Here is a 19,686-nt window from a genome sequence, read left to right as displayed (position 1 = left end):
TATCACAAATTTAGGGCCTACCTTTCACCATCCTATTTGGCCTACTTGAGAAATTCACTTCACAAATATGATGATGAAGTCCCTACTCTGCAAAAGGCACTATGTTAAATGCCCAGGATACACAAACAAAAAACAAACCTTCTTTTGCCCTTAAAGAACTTAAATTTTACCATGGGGTACAATACATATAGATAAGTAAATACAAGATCATTTTAGGAAGGAGACTAATAATCCGAAGGAATTAGGAAAGGCTTCTTGCAGGAAACAGCACCTGAGCTAAACCTTGAAGAAAGTGCATTCCATCCAACAGACATCTGGTAATATAGGATGAAGTTCTGGCTGGATATGTAGATGTGGGAGTCAAAAGACAGAGAGATGGTTATAGAACCCATCAATACTTAGAAGAGCACAATAAAAAAAAGTTGAGAGAAAACAAGGTCAAGGACAGAGGCTGAGGGACATTCATCCTTAGTATGCAAGAGAAGAATGACAGACCAGTAAAAAGGGCTGAGAATGAATGCTGAAACAAGGAGAGGCAAAGAGAATATTGTCACAGAGGCCAAGAAGGTAAGAATATCCAGGAGGAAGGTGTGGTCAACAGTGTTAAAACTAGAGAAATCAAAATGATGACAGAGAAAAGGATACTGGTAACCTCTGAGAGAGCATTTCCAGTTGAGTAAAGGGTTTGGAAGATATACAGCAAGAGCTCTGAAGTGAGATGAAGAAATGGAGATAAGTATAAGGAAGGTGACAGATAGAATACTAGCATGAGGGAATGCACGCCAAGTGAAGGTTTTTAAAGGATGAAGGAGACCTGAATATGTTCATGTGCATCTGAGAAAGATCGAGTGGATAGAGACAGGAGGGAAAGAGAACATGATCAAGAGGAGCATGCTCCTAGAATAGAAAGGAGGGAATGGGATCAAGGATGCAAAAAAGGGACTGGCTATTGGAAGAAAAAGAAAATGGGAGATGATGTAGTTGATCTGAATTATGAAACAAAGACAAAGGAGCTCACAGCACAAGGTCAAAGCCAAGACCCTTTGTGGGAAGGAGTAGGGACAGAGTGGTATGGAAATCGGAGGAGAAAAAAAAGTTTTGCCCCATGGGCTATGGGAAATATGGTCACAAAAGAATAAAAGGTTCATAATATAGTAGAGAGTTAAGATTAGGAGAGGGACAAGGATTGGGCCTGTGATTTCATTGGTACAGGAAACTCTCAGTTGAGGACATTCTCTCTCCCAATGCAGGCCTTCATCTTCTCTTCCACTTAAAGTCTTAGAAAGCTGCCTAAAATATAAGAGTTTAAGAGACTTGGCCAGAGTCACACAGCCAATGTGTGCTGAAGGTAGGACATGAAGCCAGGTATTCCTGACTTCAAAACCAACTCTTTATTCACTACTCCTCAGTGTCAAAATAAGTTAACAAATGTGTGGCACCCTCACTTTGCCACCTTCTTTAGCAAGAGTGAGTAGAAGTTCAGAAGCAGGGTGGGAAGAGTAACTCAGGGTTGTGATTTGTTAAGGTATGAGGAACCATGATGCAAAAGGGGCAAGAAATTCAAGAGTATAAACTAGTACTAAAATCTAGGGTGCTTAGTTTAACATTCCATAAATAAAGGAGTGTAACACAGAAGAAAGAGCACTGAACTGCAAGCCAGAAGGCACGGCTTCTAATCCTGATCCTACCACTAACTAGTCATGGACTTCAGTCACTTCACTTTAGCATCATCACCACTAAAATGTAGAAGTCAGAGTAGATATCTCTAAGGTCTCACTGAGTTTCAAAATTCTATTATTCTGCAGTATTTACTGAGCTCTGATTCAGGTCAGAGTTGAGGGTGAGAATAGATTAAAGTCTAATGGATGCTCACATGGGTAGTAGCTCAATGCTGGACTCATTACCACTGTACTATGTTTCCAGGAATCCTTGACTTGATGCAGTACCTGCAGTGCCAATGCTCAGCCCGTATCTTAGGCCACAAAGCATAGATGGAGAAAAAGTCAAATGGTAAACACCTTGATAACAAAAAATGATCTAACTTCTAACTCTCTCACCTCAAAAGAGCTGTTACTTTTGTCAATTAATAGTTTCATCTGTTTAATATTGACTCCCTCACTATTTTAAATATCACTGTTGGGCTTGGAAACCTATAGGATGACTACTGAAATACTTCCCCAACTATTCATTTTGTAAGTCACTTAACCTTGTTTGCCTCAGCTCCTCATCTGTAAAATAAGCTGGAGAAGGAAATGGCAAACTACTCCAGTATCTTTGCCAAGAAAGAGTTGGACACGACTGAAATATGACTAAACAAACAAAGAATTTGTTTTGTGTATATACTTTGCGTTACTTAGCTGCTGGTTGAACTGACTGAATTCTTCATACTATTCAAGTCCAATCCTCCCAATCTCATCCTCCAACAGAAGTAGTTGTAAAGTTTTTCCTAACATCAAACCTAAATTTATCCCTGTAGCTTTTATGAATTAGTCCCTCTGTTTCTGCCTTCTGGGGTCAAATGGAACAAGCCTAATCCCTTTTCTACATGATAACCCTTTTAAAGTCTTCTCTTGTCCAGGCTGAATATTCCCAGTTCCTTCAACTTATCCTCATGACATGTACCTAAGGCCTTTCACCATCCTGGCTGTCATCCTTTGGAAGTGTTCCACCTATTATATATTAAAGTGGGGTGATCAGAATGAACATAATAATCCACATATTGTTTAAGCAGGGCAAACAGGGACTTGCACCTATTTATTCTTAGAAGGTATCTTCCTTTTAACGCAGCCCAGTGTAGCATTGGCTTTTTGGCTACCCCATCACACTGTTAACTAACATGGAGCTTGAAATTCATTAAAACCTCCAGATGATTTTCAGGCTAACTGTTCTAAGCATTCCTTGATCTTATACTTAGGAAGTTGATCTCTTGAGCTCAAGTGTCAGCCTTCACATTTATTCCTACTGAATTTCATTTTACTAGATTAAGCCCTATACTCTAGCTTATCAAGAACTCTTTTTAGTCATGACTGCCTTCAGCTAGCTATCCCTCCTAGCTTTGAGTTATCTGAAAATCTGAGATGCATGCTCTCTATGCTTTTATCCAAGTCACTGATAAATCTGAGGCCAGATCCCTAGGGTACTCCAACAGAGACCTCATGGGTGAGATGACAAAAAAGCATTACTGACTGACCTCTGTGAGTCTGGCCATTAACCAGCTCAAAATTTTATTGCCATTTAATCCATATCTCTCCATCTGAAAGGAAGGAAAAAGCATTTGCTAAGTGTTTACTGTGAAAGTACTCATACTATGCAGAACTCTAAATGAAGGGTGTCCCTGCCCTATTATTTCAAATGAGATAACATTTACAAAAAGTGCTTAGCACAGTACCTTTTCCCCATCTCTTCCCCCATACCCACCATGCTCCCCCACCAAAATCTAACCAGGGAAGACAGGGCATGCAGGAGAATGGTGGCTAGAGAAAGGAGTTTTCATCTGGGAAATCTAAAGAGTTGTCAGTAATCAAATGACAACCCTCTCTAAAAGTAATGGTACTTTCATCTGAATACTATGCCTATAGTAAGAAGTGGAAAATGGAGTAAAAGAGCAGCTGAGGCAGAAGGCAAAATGGCAGCTCTTCTTACTCTAAGACCAGTCATCTACCTCCTATCCTTTGCTTTACATTAAAGGTGAAAAATATGATTTGGAGAAGCTTTCCTCCAGGGCATTACTTTACAAAGGAGAGAAAAGCCTAAGGAAAAAAGAGTTACAGTGTACCCTATTTGCAAAGTGATTAAAATGTAGAGATGCTACTGCTAGGCATGTACTCCAAGATGGTCAAAGATAGAAAGAAAGGTATCATTTACACCAGAACTACCTATAGCAGCACTTTTTAGAGGAGTGAAGACCTAGTTGGTGTTCATTAATTGGGGAATGGCTAAAAGAATATGATGGCATATTGCTGCCCCCATAAGAACTAGGGAAGCATGGGACGACATGCAAAGAGAAGCAAGCAGAATCAAGAAAACATTCCACAAAAGATGATGGATCTGGAGGTAGAGGGGATCTCAGAGAGGATCGAATTCAAAACCCTCTCTTTACATAGAAAGGAACTGCGGCACAGGAAGATCGAGTGGTTTACCCAAGGCCAAAATGCCCTGTCAGAGATGGCATCTGGACAGAAGTTCTCTGATTCCAAGGTCAGCGCTCTTTGCACTACTGCCTCCCGCCACAATTACTGCAGCGTCAATAACAATCACATTCACAACCCACCAATACACATTCATTAAGCACACACGAGGAGCAAGCGCCGGGTTAAGGCAGAACGAGGCAAAAGACCAGCCTGTCCTGCAGGAGGTTACCGCCTAACGAAGTGAGACTGAACACTGCATAAATACGGAGCGCCCACACGAGGACCAACCACGGAACCTGAAGACAGGAGAACGCAGCCTCCTCCCCGCGCCGCCCACACCGTCAGACCCTACGGATGCGCTACCGCTCTCCGCAGAAAGAGGGTACTTCAGCAAATAAAGCTGAGGAGGAACACACGATTGGGCGCTGCGCTTCTGCGCTCTGCAGAGAATATACGGGGACGGTATTACAATTCACAGGAAAGATTTCAGCTGAGGGGTTACGCTTCTCTGCAGAAAACGCTTACGCTGGGAAGTCACGTCGACGTCGCAGGGAAGGGCTTTAGCTGATGTATTACTGTGTTCTGAAAACATATACCGGGAAAACGCAGGGTTGATTAGCGCTAACGGCACGTTAGGGAACAAAGCTGACGCGGGCAGAAAAGCTGTCAGCTGACGTACCGACGCTCTCTGAAGAGAAGGATAAAGAAGGTAAAGCTGCTCTAGAAAGTGGACGGCACGGGTTCCCGGCGGAAAACGCTACTAATTAATACGGAAATGCTAGGAAGCAAGGGTGACGGAGAGAGGGAGAGGGCTACTGGAAAGTCTACGCGGCCCGACGCCGGGCTGGCCAGCGCAGGGAGGAGCCGGCTGACCTGCTGCAGCGCAGATGCACCTCCACGTTGATCACGGGGGAGTCGGACACGCAAGGAAGCGCCTGCTTCAGATCCCCGACGGCCTCGTCCATGCCGCCACCTTCGAGGAAGGAACCGGAGAGAGAGGAGCCGGTGGGCTCTAGTCAGGACCCCGGCGCAAGGCAGCCCCGCCCGGCCGGCCCGGCCCCGCCTCGCGCCGCTCACCCAGTCCCGAGCCCCGAGCCCCGAGAGCGAAGCGAGCCCACTCTCACCGTCGGCCAGTGAGCGACTCGAATCTGCCGCCAGCGCAGCTTGACCCCGTGACCCGGAACTACTAGGGTCGCGCCCGCCTCCCAACCCCGCGGTAGGAGGGGTCACTTCCGGTCCTCGCCCGGCGGAGCTTGGGCTTTCCCCCTCCCTGCCTCTCTCCCAATCCCCGCGGCGCGGAAGGAGCCCGAGGGGCGGAGAAAAGAGCCCAAGAGCCCGAGGAGGAGGTGGGGGGCAGGCGGGCGGGGAGGAAGGCCTTCTTGGGGGGGGAATCGGCGCCGCCACCTTTTCCTTGCCTCTCCCGGGTGCTGCGGGGGGCCGCGGGGGGCGCCTGAGCCCCCCGCCCGCGGCGGCCTCCCCGCCATGGGGAAGAAGCACAAGAAGCACAAGGCCGAGTGGCGATCGTCGTACAACGGTGAGAGCGGCCGGGGCCGCGGTGCGGGAGGGGCCGGAGAGTGGGGGAGAGATGGACCCGGAGGGGGGGGTCGTCTCGGGATGGGGCGGCCGGCGTTCTTTCGGCGCGCTCGCCACAATGCCGGCTTTGTGACGACACAGGGGCCCGGGATTCCAGAACCCCCGGGGGAGGGGCGGCCCCGAGCCCGGCGAGCTCCCCCCGGCTTTCCCCTGGTCGCGCGCCTCCCTGGGGGGGCTCCCCCGCCCTCCCCGGGCACGTGACCTTGTTTGGAGGAGGTTCTCGTCTCGGGGCTGGTCTCTGGGGCGGCCCCCTGAGGGGAGGGGAGCGGGTGAGCCCCAGCAAGGCCTCCAGGGGGTCTTGGGGGTCGTGCCTACCGACAGCCGGAATGTACCTTTAGCCTCTGTCCGAGTCTGCCCCCTCACTGTCCAGATGCTGAAGCTGAGGCCCAGAGAGGGGCAAGTGACTTGTCCAAGGTCACTCTGGTTCTCTGAGCGCTTAATCAGTGGTTATTGGTTATTGATTGATTGATGGGTTAGACTGTAAGGTCCTTGAAGGAAGGAACCTTTTTTTCGTTTTTGCTGTCTGGCACGAAGTAGACATTTAATAAATATTTATTGAAGTAAACTGAATTCTAGTACATTGTGCCAGTGGTTGTAGTGTCCCCTAAGCATCCTTGTCTTCTTAAAATAGGGTGTCTGTGGCAAGAAAACTATTGGGGGCGTTGCCTGTACTCTGCTAGGTTGGCATCACCCCTGCTCCGTTATCCATGCTCTGCCTGCTGGTACTCTGCCCTGCTCTTCTGGGTGGCATTGCTCATACTGTGCTAGATGACATTCGTTGCACCTGGCCACAGCTGCTTTAGAGCAGAGGATAACTTTTCCTAGGGGTGGACAAATGTGGGGTACTCCCAACCCCTGGAGCTTACTACTGCTGCATTTGGAGAACTGGGCTCAGGGGGAGTCTTTGATCTAGAATCTTTCTCTTATCTTCCATCTGCTGAGGGGGTCTTTCAGGAAAGGTCCTTTTTCTAGACTGCTTGTTGCTAGTGGCACTGAAAATTAAACTGTCATCAGAGATCTCAAGCCATACTGGAGAGGGGAGAATTCCTTGATTTCTAAGGGATTGAGGAATAGATCCCACTGTGTATTTTCTAGATCATGTTAAAATGTTTCTCACTGTGTCTCATCATCTTACCACATTATGCCAGCTTCCTGGACCTGCTACCTGACTCCTCTTATCAGTTTAGCATAATTGCACAAGCCCCACCCCCTTTTTGTTCACTATAATCAAGAAATGATTCAAGTACAGTTCTTTTGCTAAAACAAACAAAAACCAAGCAGAGGTTAAAGGACTTGCAGTGGTTTCTCTCTCTTCTGCTTACTTTCTGTTCAAGTGGCCATGGAGATCTCTGAGGCCTTATCTCTTATCTTAGTTACTTTCCTGGGTTTGCTCTGTCTTGGCACTGAGCCGGGTAGAGAGACCTGGTTTTGCAGATTTCCTGAATATCTTTGTTTTATTTCTCCTTTTCAAATGGGGTAGAGAACCATATTCTTTTGCATCAAGGGAGGCCCCAGTGGTTTTAAGATAGGCATTGTAGGCTTAGAATTAGAATGTATCTTAGAGGTCATTTTATCCAGTCTCCTCGTTTTACATAGGAAATAATTGTATACCTTATCTTTATAGGCTTATTGTATCATCATCTAGAAGTCATTATTGATTTATATATTGTAATAATTCACTTGTACTTAATATACTGATGGTCCCTATTATGTCCCTCTCTAGAGCAAAACTAGTTATTTTCTAAGGTTCAACTGTGCTGGAAGGCCAGGAGGAAGGAGAAAAGATCCCAGAAATCCTGGATCTAGCAGATTTGGGTGCTGAAGACAACAGCTAGTGGAAACTGGTTGTGTCTCCCTCGATTAGTACACCTAGATCTTAATAATGTTCTAGAGAAACTAACCTACTTGTTCTTCCCTCATACATGGCATTCTATCTCCCTCCATGATTTTTTTGCAGAGTATTTCTCTGCCTGAAATGCTTTTCCTGCTTATCTCTGCTTTTTGGACCCCCACCTTCTTTCAAGGTTCATTTCAAGTGCTATTCCTGCAAGAGGACTTTACTGAGTCCCTCCAATTAACTGAGTTCTTCTACCTCCCCACAACTTTGTCCTTATTTTATATTGATTTTGAATTAATTTGCTTATGTAGATGTTGTTTTCTCCCCAGTGGTATATAAGTTTTTGAGGGACCTAGTTTAGTTTTTATCTTTGTATCACCATTGCCTAGCACTACCTTTTACTTAGTAGACACTTAATAAATTTTTGTTGAATTGAATTTTATTATATTCTCTCAAAATCTTTCTCCCTTAACTTTGCTGCATTATGTCTGATTCTGCCTTTGGAAGCTAACTATACACAACAAATTTCATGTCTTGCATATGACAGTCTTTGTGCCCCATAGTCTTCTCCAGGTTGAAAGTCTTGACTCTTACTCCCTGTGTGACCTTGAACAAGGCATTTAAGCTCTCTGATCTTAGTCATTTCTATAAAATGACATCTAAGCTCATTTGTCAGTTGATCACTAAGGTTTCTTCCACCTTTAAATTTTATGATCTGTATTACTTCAGTTGATCTTATTCATTCTTAGTTCTGAGTCCTCTTACCTCTCCTTGCCACTCTTTCCCTACACTGTCATTGGCCCCTTTGATGTATGGTGCCCAGATGGAGCACAGTACTCCAGATATGGTCTAACTAGGTCAGAATATGACAAGATTCACTTGGTCTGGACATCATACAGTATATTAATTTGACCTAAGTTGTGATAGCTCTTTGGGCTGCTGCATCATACTCCTGAGTTTTTAAGGTTGTAAACTACTTAATCTCCAGAGGCTTTTTGTTACATACTGTTTGCTAGTCAAGCCCTCCTCATTTCTGTCTTTTTTGTAATATTTTTTTAACCCAAGTGCAGGGCTTGATACTTAAGCAAATTCATTTTCATTATATTAGCTTTTAGTTCATTGTTTAGCCTGTCAATGTCTTTTTGGAACATGACTTTATAATCAAGGGAATTAAGAGATATTTCTCCAGCTTTGTGTCATTTGCAGATTTGATAAGCTTTCCTTTTTTTTTTTTCTTTGTCCTAGTCTTTGGCACATTGTTAAATAAATCAAGTCAGATGACAATTCTGTGAAACTTCATTAGCAATCTTCCTCCATGTTACTGTTGACCAATTAATTGTCTTTGGTTTTCATCTTAGAAACCCATTTTTTTTGTCTCCTAAACTAGATGTTATGTTGATAGCAGATTTTCCCTAAATCATCTTAGATTTTTCCCTATGTTTTAACTATCACTTCTTGCCTTCACCTCTCCTAACCCCAGTACTGATGAAAATGATTGTTAGGTTGCTGCTTTTGGCCTGTCTCTATGGCCACAGCCCTGCTCCTTCTATGCTATCCATACCAGACTGGTGGCCTCTTTGATGGCACAGGGAGGAAATGGTGGGGAGATGGTGTGAGGAGAGGGAGGCAAGACTGCTGAATGCCAGTGCCTTTCAGGCTGGGCCTAGTCACAACATCCCCTCTTTCCCCTTCCCCCCATCTGTAGCTTGTGGGCAATGTGGAGTAGAGAGCTATCAAGACCTGGAAGGAAGGGGAGACTGCTGCCATCCTAGAAAGACAGTGGAATTTGTCAGTTAGATAGTGTTTCTCTAAATATAATCATTGTTATAAAACTTAAAAATGATTTCTATAAAGAACATTTGTTTTGATTTAGATTATGTAGACAAGCCCTTGGAGAAGCCATTGAAACTAGTCCTTAAAGTTGGAGGAAGTGAGGTTACTGAGCTCTCGGGATCAGGCCACGATTCTAGTTATTATGATGACAGATCAGATCATGAACGAGAACGTCATAAAGAAAAGAAAAAGAAAAAGAAAAAGAAGTCTGAAAAGGAAAAAGAAAAGCACCTTGATGATGAGGAAAGGAGAAAAAGAAAGGTAAGTAATACCTGTGCAACCCATGGTGCTAGTGTTTTGACAACTGGAAATGTCATCTGTCTCTGTACATTTTTATGTTTTTTTCTTCCCAAAAAATGTTTTCATAGAAACTTTTTTTTTTCTTAAAACAGCTGATTTCATAAGATGATCTTGGGATCATAGATTTAGAACTAGAAGTGATCATAGAGTTAATCTAGCTTAACGCCTCATTTTATAGGTGAGAAAACTTTAGTCTCAGGGAGATTAGGGGACTTGTCCAAGATCACAGAGGTACATAACTGTCAGAGCTGATAGTCACATCCAGGTCCTCTGATCCCAAATCAAAATGTATTATTAAATTATCTCCCTATAGTCAGTTTTTTCCAAAGGAATTTCCCTTTCTTCATATTTAAAAACACAAGATTATTTATAAAGAAAGTGGGGAAAAAAAGATAAGTGTGCCTTAATTTTATCATTTGGGGTACTAAAATTAAGTGTCCTTAGAAAGAGTAATATACACTATTGAGTTTCTGGATTGAGTTAAGTAGGTTGGGATCTACTTCAAGTTCACTCAGTATACATGAAAAATTTATTTTATGTTCTTTATTGATTTTCCATAGTAAATGCCCAATGAGATGCTTCATTGTTTAATTTAGAAAACTGACACTGAAAAGAAATCTTCAAAGTACTCCTTAGCTACCAAAAAAGGAAAAATTTCCTGAGTTTTAGGATCCCAGGATGTAATGAAAATTTGAGGCTTTCTTGATTTATTGCCACACTTAGAACAATTGCTGGTATTGAGAACAGGGAAGGACATTGAGACTACTAAGAGAGATGGATTTCTCTTACCAGAACATTTTTTCTTCCCCCAAAGTGATGAAATCCTGCTCCTCAAATTATATCAATCCTAGCTCAGAACTAATTATTCTTAAGTCTCACTACTACAAATAGTCCTTCCTTGTCTTCACTTTTTAGGAGGAGAAGAAGAGGAAGCGAGAAAAGGAGCATTGTGACACTGAGGGAGAGACTGATGACTTTGATCCAGGAAAGAAGGTGGAAGTTGAACCGCCTCCAGATCGACCAATTAGAGCATGCAGAACTCAACCAGGTAAGAAGGAAAGATTATATTTCCCTCTAGTATCAGAAATATTTCCCAATAGGTGCTTTTCTAGAACACTGGAACTTATTTTCAAATTAGTTTTTGACAGTGACCCAAAAAGAAGGGAGGGGGAAGAAAGTCACCATATTCCCTTTTCTTTTGATTTTCTTTTCAGTGGGAGATTTTACCTAAAACTGAAAATAGAATTCTTGTAATCCTGGCCCTCTTTTCAAAAGAGAAAACATTTATGGTTGGTTTAAAAAACAAGACACATCACCAGCCTTTCCTGTCCAGATTAAAACATTTTTTCATAAAAAGGCTACTAATAACCCTTAAATATATAAGTCCTTCAAACTAGGGAGACAATGCAGAAATCTTCTTAAAGTGAACAGAAAAGAGCAGAAAGAAGTTCAGAATGAAATAGGCAGGATTGTTTTGAAAGTTACCTGTGGAATTTATTATATATTTGAAGGGAAAAGCAAGCTGTACACAAAAAATAGAGGTTTGAAGTTTGATGCACAGTCATCTTTTTCTGCTGTACTTCATTTATGAAAATGCTTATTTTATTTGGCATTTGTTAACAAAATGATAAAATAAATAATAAAGTAATAAATATTAATAAGTCATGTCAATAACTATTTAAGTATATTGAATGCCAGGCTGTATCCTGGGTCTTCTTCTCCCGGTATACTATTTCACTTGGTAATTTTGGCTCCCATGGTCTCAGTGAGCATTTCTGTGTTGGTATTCTCAGGTATACTTAATCAGACCTAGCATCTCTCCTAACCTCTAGATTTCACATTTCCAACTGCTTATTAGACATCTCAGACTTAATATTCTATAGATGTCTTAAACTTAACATGTTCAGAACTGAAACAATTTTCTTTCACCTCATATCTACTCCCCTTTCTAACTTCCCTATTGCTGTCTATATTGCTATTTGGGGAACCACCATCCTCCCAATCACCCAGGCTTGTAACCTAAGTGTCACGCTCAACTCCTCCCTCTCCCACACCCATATCCAATATGTTGCCAAGTCCTGTCGAATATACCTTCATGATATCTCTCATATATGCCCCCTTCTCTTCATTGACACTACTGCCCCCCAGTGGAGGCCCTCAGCATCTCACACCTAGACCTCTGCAATAGTGTGCTTATTTGTGGTCTTCCTGCCTCTACGCATCTCTGAAATTAATCTTTCTGAAGTGCTGATCTGACCATGTCACCTTCCCTCCCACCCCAGCCTCACATTTGATAAACTCCAGTGGCTCCCCATTAGCTCCAGGATCTAATATAAAATCTTGTGTTTAGCATTCAAAACCCTTCACAGCTTAATTCTCTACCTTTACAATCTTCTTACACCTTACTCCTTCCCACTGCCCCCAACCCAATGACACCTTCTTGCTGTTCCAAACATAGAACACTCCATCTCTAGACTCTAGGCCTTTTCACTGGCTATTCCTGGTGTGCTTTTAGTCCCAGCTAAAATGCCCTCTTCTATGAGAAGCCTTTCTTGATTCCATTTAGTGCCAGTACCTTCCCTCTATTGTTGATCTCCAGTTTATCTTGTATACATTTTGTTTTCACAGTCATTTGCATGTTGTCTCCTCCATCAGTTTGCCTGCTCCTTTGAAAGCAGGTACTATCTTTTGTCTTTCTTTGTATCTCCAGTACTTGACAGAGTGCCTGACACATAGTAAGTGCTTAATAAATAAATGCTTATTGACTCACGGACTGGCATTATACTAAATGCTAGGGATACAAATGGGCCCAGTTCTTAAGAACCTCACAGTCTAATGGAAAGACAGCATGCAGGCAACTATGCACAAATAACATATATACAGGAGAAGTAGGGGAGGAGGAGAAGCCCAAGCATTAGAGGGGATGGAACAAGCTTTTTGCAGAAAGTAGGGTTTTAACTGAAGTCAAGTCAGGGAAACCTGAAATTGAGATAAAGAGGGAGAGAATTCCAGGCTTAGGGGATAGCCAAGGAAAATTAAGAGTCAAGAGTTGAAATGTTTGTGCCCAAAATAATGAGTTCTGGTTTTAGATATATTAAGTTTTGGAAAGCCTTCAATATATCCATTTATAAATATACCAATAGGCAGTTGGTGATGCTGGCCTGGACTTGGAAAGAGAGATTGAGATTTGATTTATATAGATCCATATAGTCAAAGAGCTTATCACCTATATTACCATAAATAATGGTAATATTTTTGTACACACACACACACACACACACACACACACACACACACACACACACACTTGTCTACTTAATGTCTTAAGAGTTATCCAGAAGTGTCACATGAGGTCTGAAAGGAAAGCTACCGGAGGTGGTGAGATTTTTTTGGAGGAGCTAACATTTGAGATGCACTTTAATAAGTGAGCAATTTCCTCCTCAGATTATCTTAGATTTATCTGTGTCATATTATTCCTCATAGCACTCATACTCCATAAGGTCTTTGAAGCTAGGGACCATTTTTTTATTTTGTCTTTGTATGCTCTATACCTTACAAAGTGTCTTGCACATAATAGGCATTTAATCATTGTTGAAAAATTTAAAAGGAAGTGTGTCCCACATGCAGAAAGCAACTGCAGAAAGGCACAGAGCCTTGAAGCTGCAAAGCATGCTGGTGGTGTGGGGAGGAGTGTTTAATTTGGCTATTGTTTTGAGTGTGTGGAAGGATGTAATCTGGCATCAAGTTGGAAATTTTGATCATTGAGAGGTTGTATAAGAACTTGAATGACAAGAATAGATGTTCAGATTTTACTAAAGAAAGAAAGAAAGGCCACTGAAGAGTGTTGAAAGATTATTGACATGGCCACATCCATATGAAACATTATTCTAGCAGGAGTGCGAATGATGAGACTAGAGGTACAAGTAGGAAAAAACCTGTTGAGGGCTTTTTCAGAATTTCAGATAGTTTGAAATAAGTGTTTGGCCTGAGTTTAGGATAGCAACAATAGGAGTAGAGACTTGGGAAGACATAATCATAGTCCAGGTTCCTGCCAGTACGAATTGAAAGGATAGGTGGGAAATATTGAAGAGGACTTGGTAACTAATTGGATGCGAGTGTGAAAAAGGAAAAAGTCAAAGATTTAATTCATTAAACATTTGTTAAGCACATACTGTGTTAGAGATGCTTAAAAATACAAAACCAAAAATGAATTGTTCTTTCCTTAGTGTTTTACTAGGAGAATACAATATGGGCACAAGTAAGTAAATACACAGTACTTTCAGGAAAAACTTTGTGTAGGATGTGACACCTGATCCATGCTTTAAAAGAAGCTAGAGATTCTAAGAGTTGGAAGAGGGTCTAGGAATGCCATCTAGAAATGAGAGACCATTCATGCAACACCTTGGAATGTCACACTTAGGGAATGCCAGGTGGAGAATTTATGAAAGGAAATAATGTGATGAAACAAGTCTGTAAATGGTCAAGGAGTTTACATTCTATTGGGGTGGGGGTGGGGGTGGATATAACATATACATGGATAAATAAGATAAGTAAAGGTAATGTGAGGGTAAGGAGCATTACTTTCAGGCTCTTCTCTCTTCATTCCATCCTTCAAGTTTAAGAAAGTCATTTTCCTTTATCTAATCCCGTCATTTCCCTGTTGGAAAACCTTCGTTGATTTCTGTTGCTTATAAGCATTTCCTACAAGATGGAATACTAACTCCTTTGAGTACCTTTCCAAATCTTCCACAAACACTAATCAACCTTTGCGGCTTAATATTTCTTACTACTTGCTTTAACACACACACACACAAACACACACACACACACACACATACACAATAACATAGCCAAACTCTCATATAACTATTTGTTATGATGAAGATGCTGCTATATTGAAAGTTTACAGAGTGATTAAACTTTTCGAATGCTACTACCTTCAATGGTTTTTGGTTGTTGCTTTTTAACATGAAAATGGGGAAAAAATATTTGGATTTTATAGATTTTTGTTGTAATTTACCAGGGGATTCATGGAAACATATATTGCAAAGGAAGCTACTGTACATTATAAATCCTGTTAATGCTCATTTATTCAGCCTTTAAAATTCATTAGAGCTTAGATTTCATTTAAAAGTAAGTGAATTTATGTTTATAAATTGGGAGTCTATTAGGAAATGACACCAGAGTTGTCTGAACTGACTTCATTTGTTAACTCTACTTTTTTTTTACATTGGCAGCTGAAAATGAGAGCACCCCTATCCAGCAATTGCTGGAGCATTTTCTTCGACAACTACAGAGGTAAATCCTGTGTTTGTAGAAATAGTCAGTATTCAGAGGCTTAGAAGATCTTATAATCTTCCAATGTTGATTCTGCCACTTTTAAATTTTGATACAACAATCATTTCAAACCAACTTTCTACTGATTTTTGGCGGGGGGGGGGGGGGGGTCACTTTTGCTAACTAATCTCCTTGGCTAGGGACCCAGGTAAAGTCTGCTTTTACTGAATTTTGCTCTAGTGAGAGCCTATTCTACCTTATTCTGAAGTGAAAGGATAATCTTAAATTCACTTTTATTTTCTAATTTAAACCAGAATTTTTCCACATATGTTACTTCAGTTCAGATTTTTTCCATTTTAGTGAGAGCTGTCCCTAAGTATAGCACACGCATGCGTACACGTGCGTGCTTGTGTGATATTTCTTTGTGTGTATATATGTATTATTGGACTTTTGAGTACAACTGAGCATGTAAATAAATGTGAAAAGACAAAAATAAATGGTTTCTAGCTTTGAATTGAGATCCTAAGGAAATACCTGCATGCCCAAGGCTATGTTATTTACTTACTTACTTGGAAACTAAGCCCTTAGTCCTCCCTCACATGAGAAAGTAAGGGAAAATTCTAAGGAAGGAATGCTCCATCAGAACCAAGTATCTTTTACCTCTCTTCTTCACCTTAAGTCACACACAGACATGGATAAGGAAGAGACCTTAGTGAAATTGAGTTTCAAGAGTGTGTGACTTGCACTTGGACATCCTTTCATTTATGTTCAATCCTTCGAGACTTCCTGGTTACCTTACATATACCTAGAATGAGTGAACACTTAAGCATTGTTTTTTAGAGGCTGCCATGGGGATTAGTTGGAAAATTATTTTCAACCAACATGCTTTCATTAAGTGCCTGCTGTGTTCTAGTCAGTCACTCAGAAAATATTTGTTAAATGCCTCCTATGTGCCAGGCATTGTGCTAAGTTCTGGGGCTACAAATAACGAATGAAAACAGACAGTTTGTGCACTATAATGGGGAAAACAACACGAGAAAAGAAGATGTAAATGGGGGAAGGACTTCCCACCCCCAGGTATGATGGAGCATTTTGAAGGCATCCAAAAGCAATGTGGCTGGTGGGAAATGAGAAAGGAAATATTCTAGACACTTTACTAAGTCCTGGGGATACAAAAATAGAAGTAAAGTGTCTCGTGCCCTCAAGGAGTCTGACATTTCAAGAATAAGAAGTAATAAAACTTTTATACTGATTGGAACATTCACACTATCCTTACCATAGAAGATACAGGTTTTGGTTCTCTCTCTCTCTTAAAATCTAAGTACTGTACATGAGACTTTAATTTTGGCCAGTTATGCCTAATACCTTTCTATATTTTGTAGTATTTTGCATAATTTACAAACAGGGATTTGGGATTCCCTGGTAAAATTACAGATGTGTTCTTCGTTTTTAGGAAAGATCCTCATGGGTTTTTTGCTTTTCCTGTCACGGATGCAATTGCTCCTGGATACTCCATGATAATAAAGCATCCCATGGACTTTGGTACAATGAAAGACAAAATTGTAGCTAACGAGTACAAATCAGTCACAGAGTTTAAGGTAAATTGTTTTGGCAACTGAATGTGTTATTCTAAAGCAATGCCCTCTTTAACCTTTTTCTGGTTAAGAAACCTTGAACCATTCTATCAAATTTATCAGTTGAGAGAATTCATTATTTCACTTTACGTTGAAGCAGACTGTTTCCTGACTACTGCTGTGCTTTCCAGTCTCTATTCAGGCTGGAGGTTGATCTTTATAATGTGTCTTATAGTTTACCAAGCTTTTTACATTTGTAACCACTTTGATTGGCCAGCAGCCCAAATAGGTAGGTGATATAACTATTAACATGTCCATTTTATGTGTGGTGTTAAGTAGCTTGGTGAATTTTCATCTCTAGATTTCTCACTTGTTGAAATTCTGGTGCCAAGTGCCGATGAGGGGGAAATGAATCTTTGTAATTGGTCAGCTGAAATGCTGACCAACACTGTCGTGAGTGTTGTGTGCTGAAAGAAATGTTTTCAGATAAGTAGCAAGACTGGTTCAAGGTGATGGTTGTGCAAAGGCAGTCTGTGATAACAGCGTAGAACACCATACTTGGAAGCATGAATCCCAGTTTAGAATCCTGACTTGGTGACCTTGGCCAAGTCACTCATCTCCCTCTTCAGTTTCCCTACCTGTAAGTTAGTATAGTCATACTTACACTACCTACCATCCATGTTTGTGGAGGCTCACATTAAAAAAGTGCAGGTAAATGTGAGCTGTTATTGTCTGGGCCATCATAAGAATTAACATTGTAGGAATAAAGTTTTTCTTAGTTGAGCTTGTGCAACATAACTAGATGTATCTTTTCTGTTAAGTTTTTAATATAGGTTGACAGTTGCAAATTGCTTTTTTATTTGAGGAACCAAAAACCTGTAATTTTCCTTTCTTTTAGAAAGAATCACAAAGCATACTGTGGTGGCAGTATTTTGAAAGCCTCTAATCCATATTGGAGATTACAGTTAGCTTATGTCCCATTTAGTTACTAAACTTGGAGCTTCTAATCTGCCTTTTTCCTTCTTATTATTGATTGACTATTTCATTTTTATGTGATTTTTGCTATGTGACCATAGGCAAATCTCTTAACATTTAGTGTCTCAGGCAACACTCTTAAGAACTGGTGAGTTGTTGCTCTATATCAGTGTGGGAAATTTCCACATCAGGAATTCCCCAGCTCTCAAAAAACATTATAGTAATATTAGACAGTTTGCTGATTATTACTTAGAGTACACCTAGAAAGATAGTGTGTGTGAATCCATTAGAATCATGGAATCTTAAAGAGTCAGAAGTGACCTTCCTCTAGTTTTAACTTGTTAAAAAGTGGTCATCTGCTCAATTACCAGTCATAAAAAACCCATCACCTCATTGGGCAGAACCTCTAAATGTTTTATTTTTTTCTCTTTTAAGATTCTTAATAAGAAAGTAATTTTAGCATTTCCAGTTTTTATTCTTAGCAGCTACTTGTCTGACTTTCCTATGCTGAAAATTAAAGATTATTTAAAAAGGGAATTGCCACTTTTCAATTCAGAATTTATTTGTTCTATCCAGAAAAATTAGGCACTGGGGAAAGTTAGCTACTTTTGCTGTTGAATTTTTCTTATAAACCTTTTAGGAAAGTACTTCTGAAAACAGCTTCTTTAGCATATAGTTAAAATATTGTCTGGGAGCCAACCATTATCCTTGCAGTCCATTTCAGCCCCTTTTTATTTTTGCCTCCCTCCTTACACAGGGAGGTATCTAGAACTGTGGTTAGTTGCTATTTTGTTGCCTTTTAAACTTGAAATCTTTCTGTGTTTTGTATTTTTCAGGCAGATTTCAAACTGATGTGTGATAATGCAATGACTTACAACAGGCCAGACACTGTGTACTACAAATTAGCCAAGAAGATACTCCACACAGGCTTTAAGATGATGAGCAAAGTAAGGAATCTACTAAAAACAAAGAGCCAGAAAAAGCACAAACTCTTTTAAAGTTTATACATAAAAGGAAAATTCCTCAATCATAGTGATTAACATTATTCCATCCATCTGTCACCTCTTCTTATAGTGCCAGTGATGGCATCTGCAGTGTAGAATTAGCCCCATGGGTGTCACTATCAGGCCCCTTTCCTCCAAACACTTGTCTTTTTCTCTTTCCACACCAGCTTATGACCAAGCTGGGATATTTTATTGGGGGTTGGAAATTACAGTTGATGATTTCAAGCGTGGAAGTAAATCTTGTTGGATTTCAGTCACCTCCTCTGGGCCTTTAACTTAATGAGCCTGCCAAATACCCAGCAGGCCTCAGGCTCCTTTGACATTCTTGGAGCTCTAAATCCACTGTACCAGCCTGCAGTGTAGACCACGTTGCATGCATACGACATCATTTACTTGCGACTGATTAACGTGTCAGGTAAGATGAGGTATCTGTGTGTGTTCTTTTGTGTGTTCTGATTTTGTTTCTCCGGAAGCAGTTTAACTAGCCAGTCTGCTAAACAGTTTGGTCCCATGCTACCATGACCAAATCATGCTGCATCGCCATGGAGCATTAGCCATTAGGAATGAAGTAAGGGCCATGGCCATTCCCATCCCATCCCATTATCATAGCGCCTTGGCTATGCGGGAAAGGTAAAGTCCCTGCCGCTCTGTCCTTTCTGATTCTAGGAACGGCTGTTAGCTTTGAAGCGCAGCATGTCGTTTATGCAGGACATGGATTTTTCTCAGCAGGCAGCTCTTTTGGGCAATGAAGACACAGCTGTTGAGGAGCCTGTCCCTGAAGTTGTTCCTGTCCAAGTAGAAACAACCAAGAAATCCAAAAAGCCAAGTAAAGAAGTGATTAGGTAAAGGTTTTAATGAAAATGTTGCAGCTTCTTGCAGAAGTTTGTACTCACAAGTAAGATAACAGGCCAGTGTTAATGATGCGGATAAGGTCGTGGAAGCAGGGTTTTGCTACAGTGACATTTTCCAAAGAAGTGTATGTGCAGGATTCGCTTAAGGTTTTATGGAGAGGAGCACTGCGCTGAGCATTCTAAGACCTTACTTCTAGGCTTGACTTGACTTTCAGTTCACAGGGTGTCTTTGGCTAAGTCATTACACCTTCATCTTTTAAGTGAGATGTTCATGTTGACTTCTTGGCCACCTCAGGTAAATGATGTGAATGT

General features: G+C 41.1%; 2 protein-coding genes across 17 annotated transcripts in view; one reads left to right on the top strand and one right to left on the bottom strand.

Moving 5' to 3' along the window:
* TRIP13 (thyroid hormone receptor interactor 13) overlaps positions 1-5,303 on the bottom strand; it is a 33,069-nt gene extending 27,766 nt beyond the window's left edge. The window contains exons 1-2 of the mRNA XM_072605346.1: positions 5,255-5,303; positions 5,004-5,103 (exon numbers count right to left, since the gene is read on the bottom strand). Coding sequence (XP_072461447.1) covers positions 5,004-5,095 — 92 coding nt within the window. The 5' untranslated portion in view covers positions 5,096-5,103; positions 5,255-5,303. The remainder of the gene's footprint in view (positions 1-5,003; positions 5,104-5,254) is intronic.
* Positions 5,304-5,387: 84 nt separating this feature from the next.
* Positions 5,388-19,686, top strand: part of BRD9 (bromodomain containing 9) — a 50,114-nt gene continuing 35,815 nt past the window's right edge. For 8 of the 16 annotated variants that reach the window (XR_011966230.1, XM_072605339.1, XM_072605337.1 and 5 more), the window contains exons 1-7: positions 5,388-5,664; positions 9,434-9,654; positions 10,609-10,741; positions 14,931-14,991; positions 16,424-16,568; positions 18,356-18,466; positions 19,190-19,365. Coding sequence is in view for 15 of the 16 variants with exons in the window: in XM_072605339.1 (XP_072461440.1) it covers positions 5,613-5,664; positions 9,434-9,654; positions 10,609-10,741; positions 14,931-14,991; positions 16,424-16,568; positions 18,356-18,466; positions 19,190-19,365 (899 nt within the window). In the remaining variant the exon portion in view is untranslated. The remainder of the gene's footprint in view (positions 5,665-9,433; positions 9,655-10,608; positions 10,742-14,930; positions 14,992-16,423; positions 16,569-18,355; positions 18,467-19,189; positions 19,366-19,686) is intronic. The other 8 variants (XM_072605343.1, XM_072605340.1, XM_072605338.1 and 5 more) reach the window with 2 other exon arrangements.

This window comes from Notamacropus eugenii, chromosome 4 (assembly GCF_028372415.1).
Source record: "Notamacropus eugenii isolate mMacEug1 chromosome 4, mMacEug1.pri_v2, whole genome shotgun sequence".
NCBI classification, from domain to species: domain Eukaryota; kingdom Metazoa; phylum Chordata; class Mammalia; order Diprotodontia; family Macropodidae; genus Notamacropus; species Notamacropus eugenii.
Note: the sequence above shows the minus strand (reverse complement) of the source record. Positions and strands in the feature narration are given on the sequence as shown.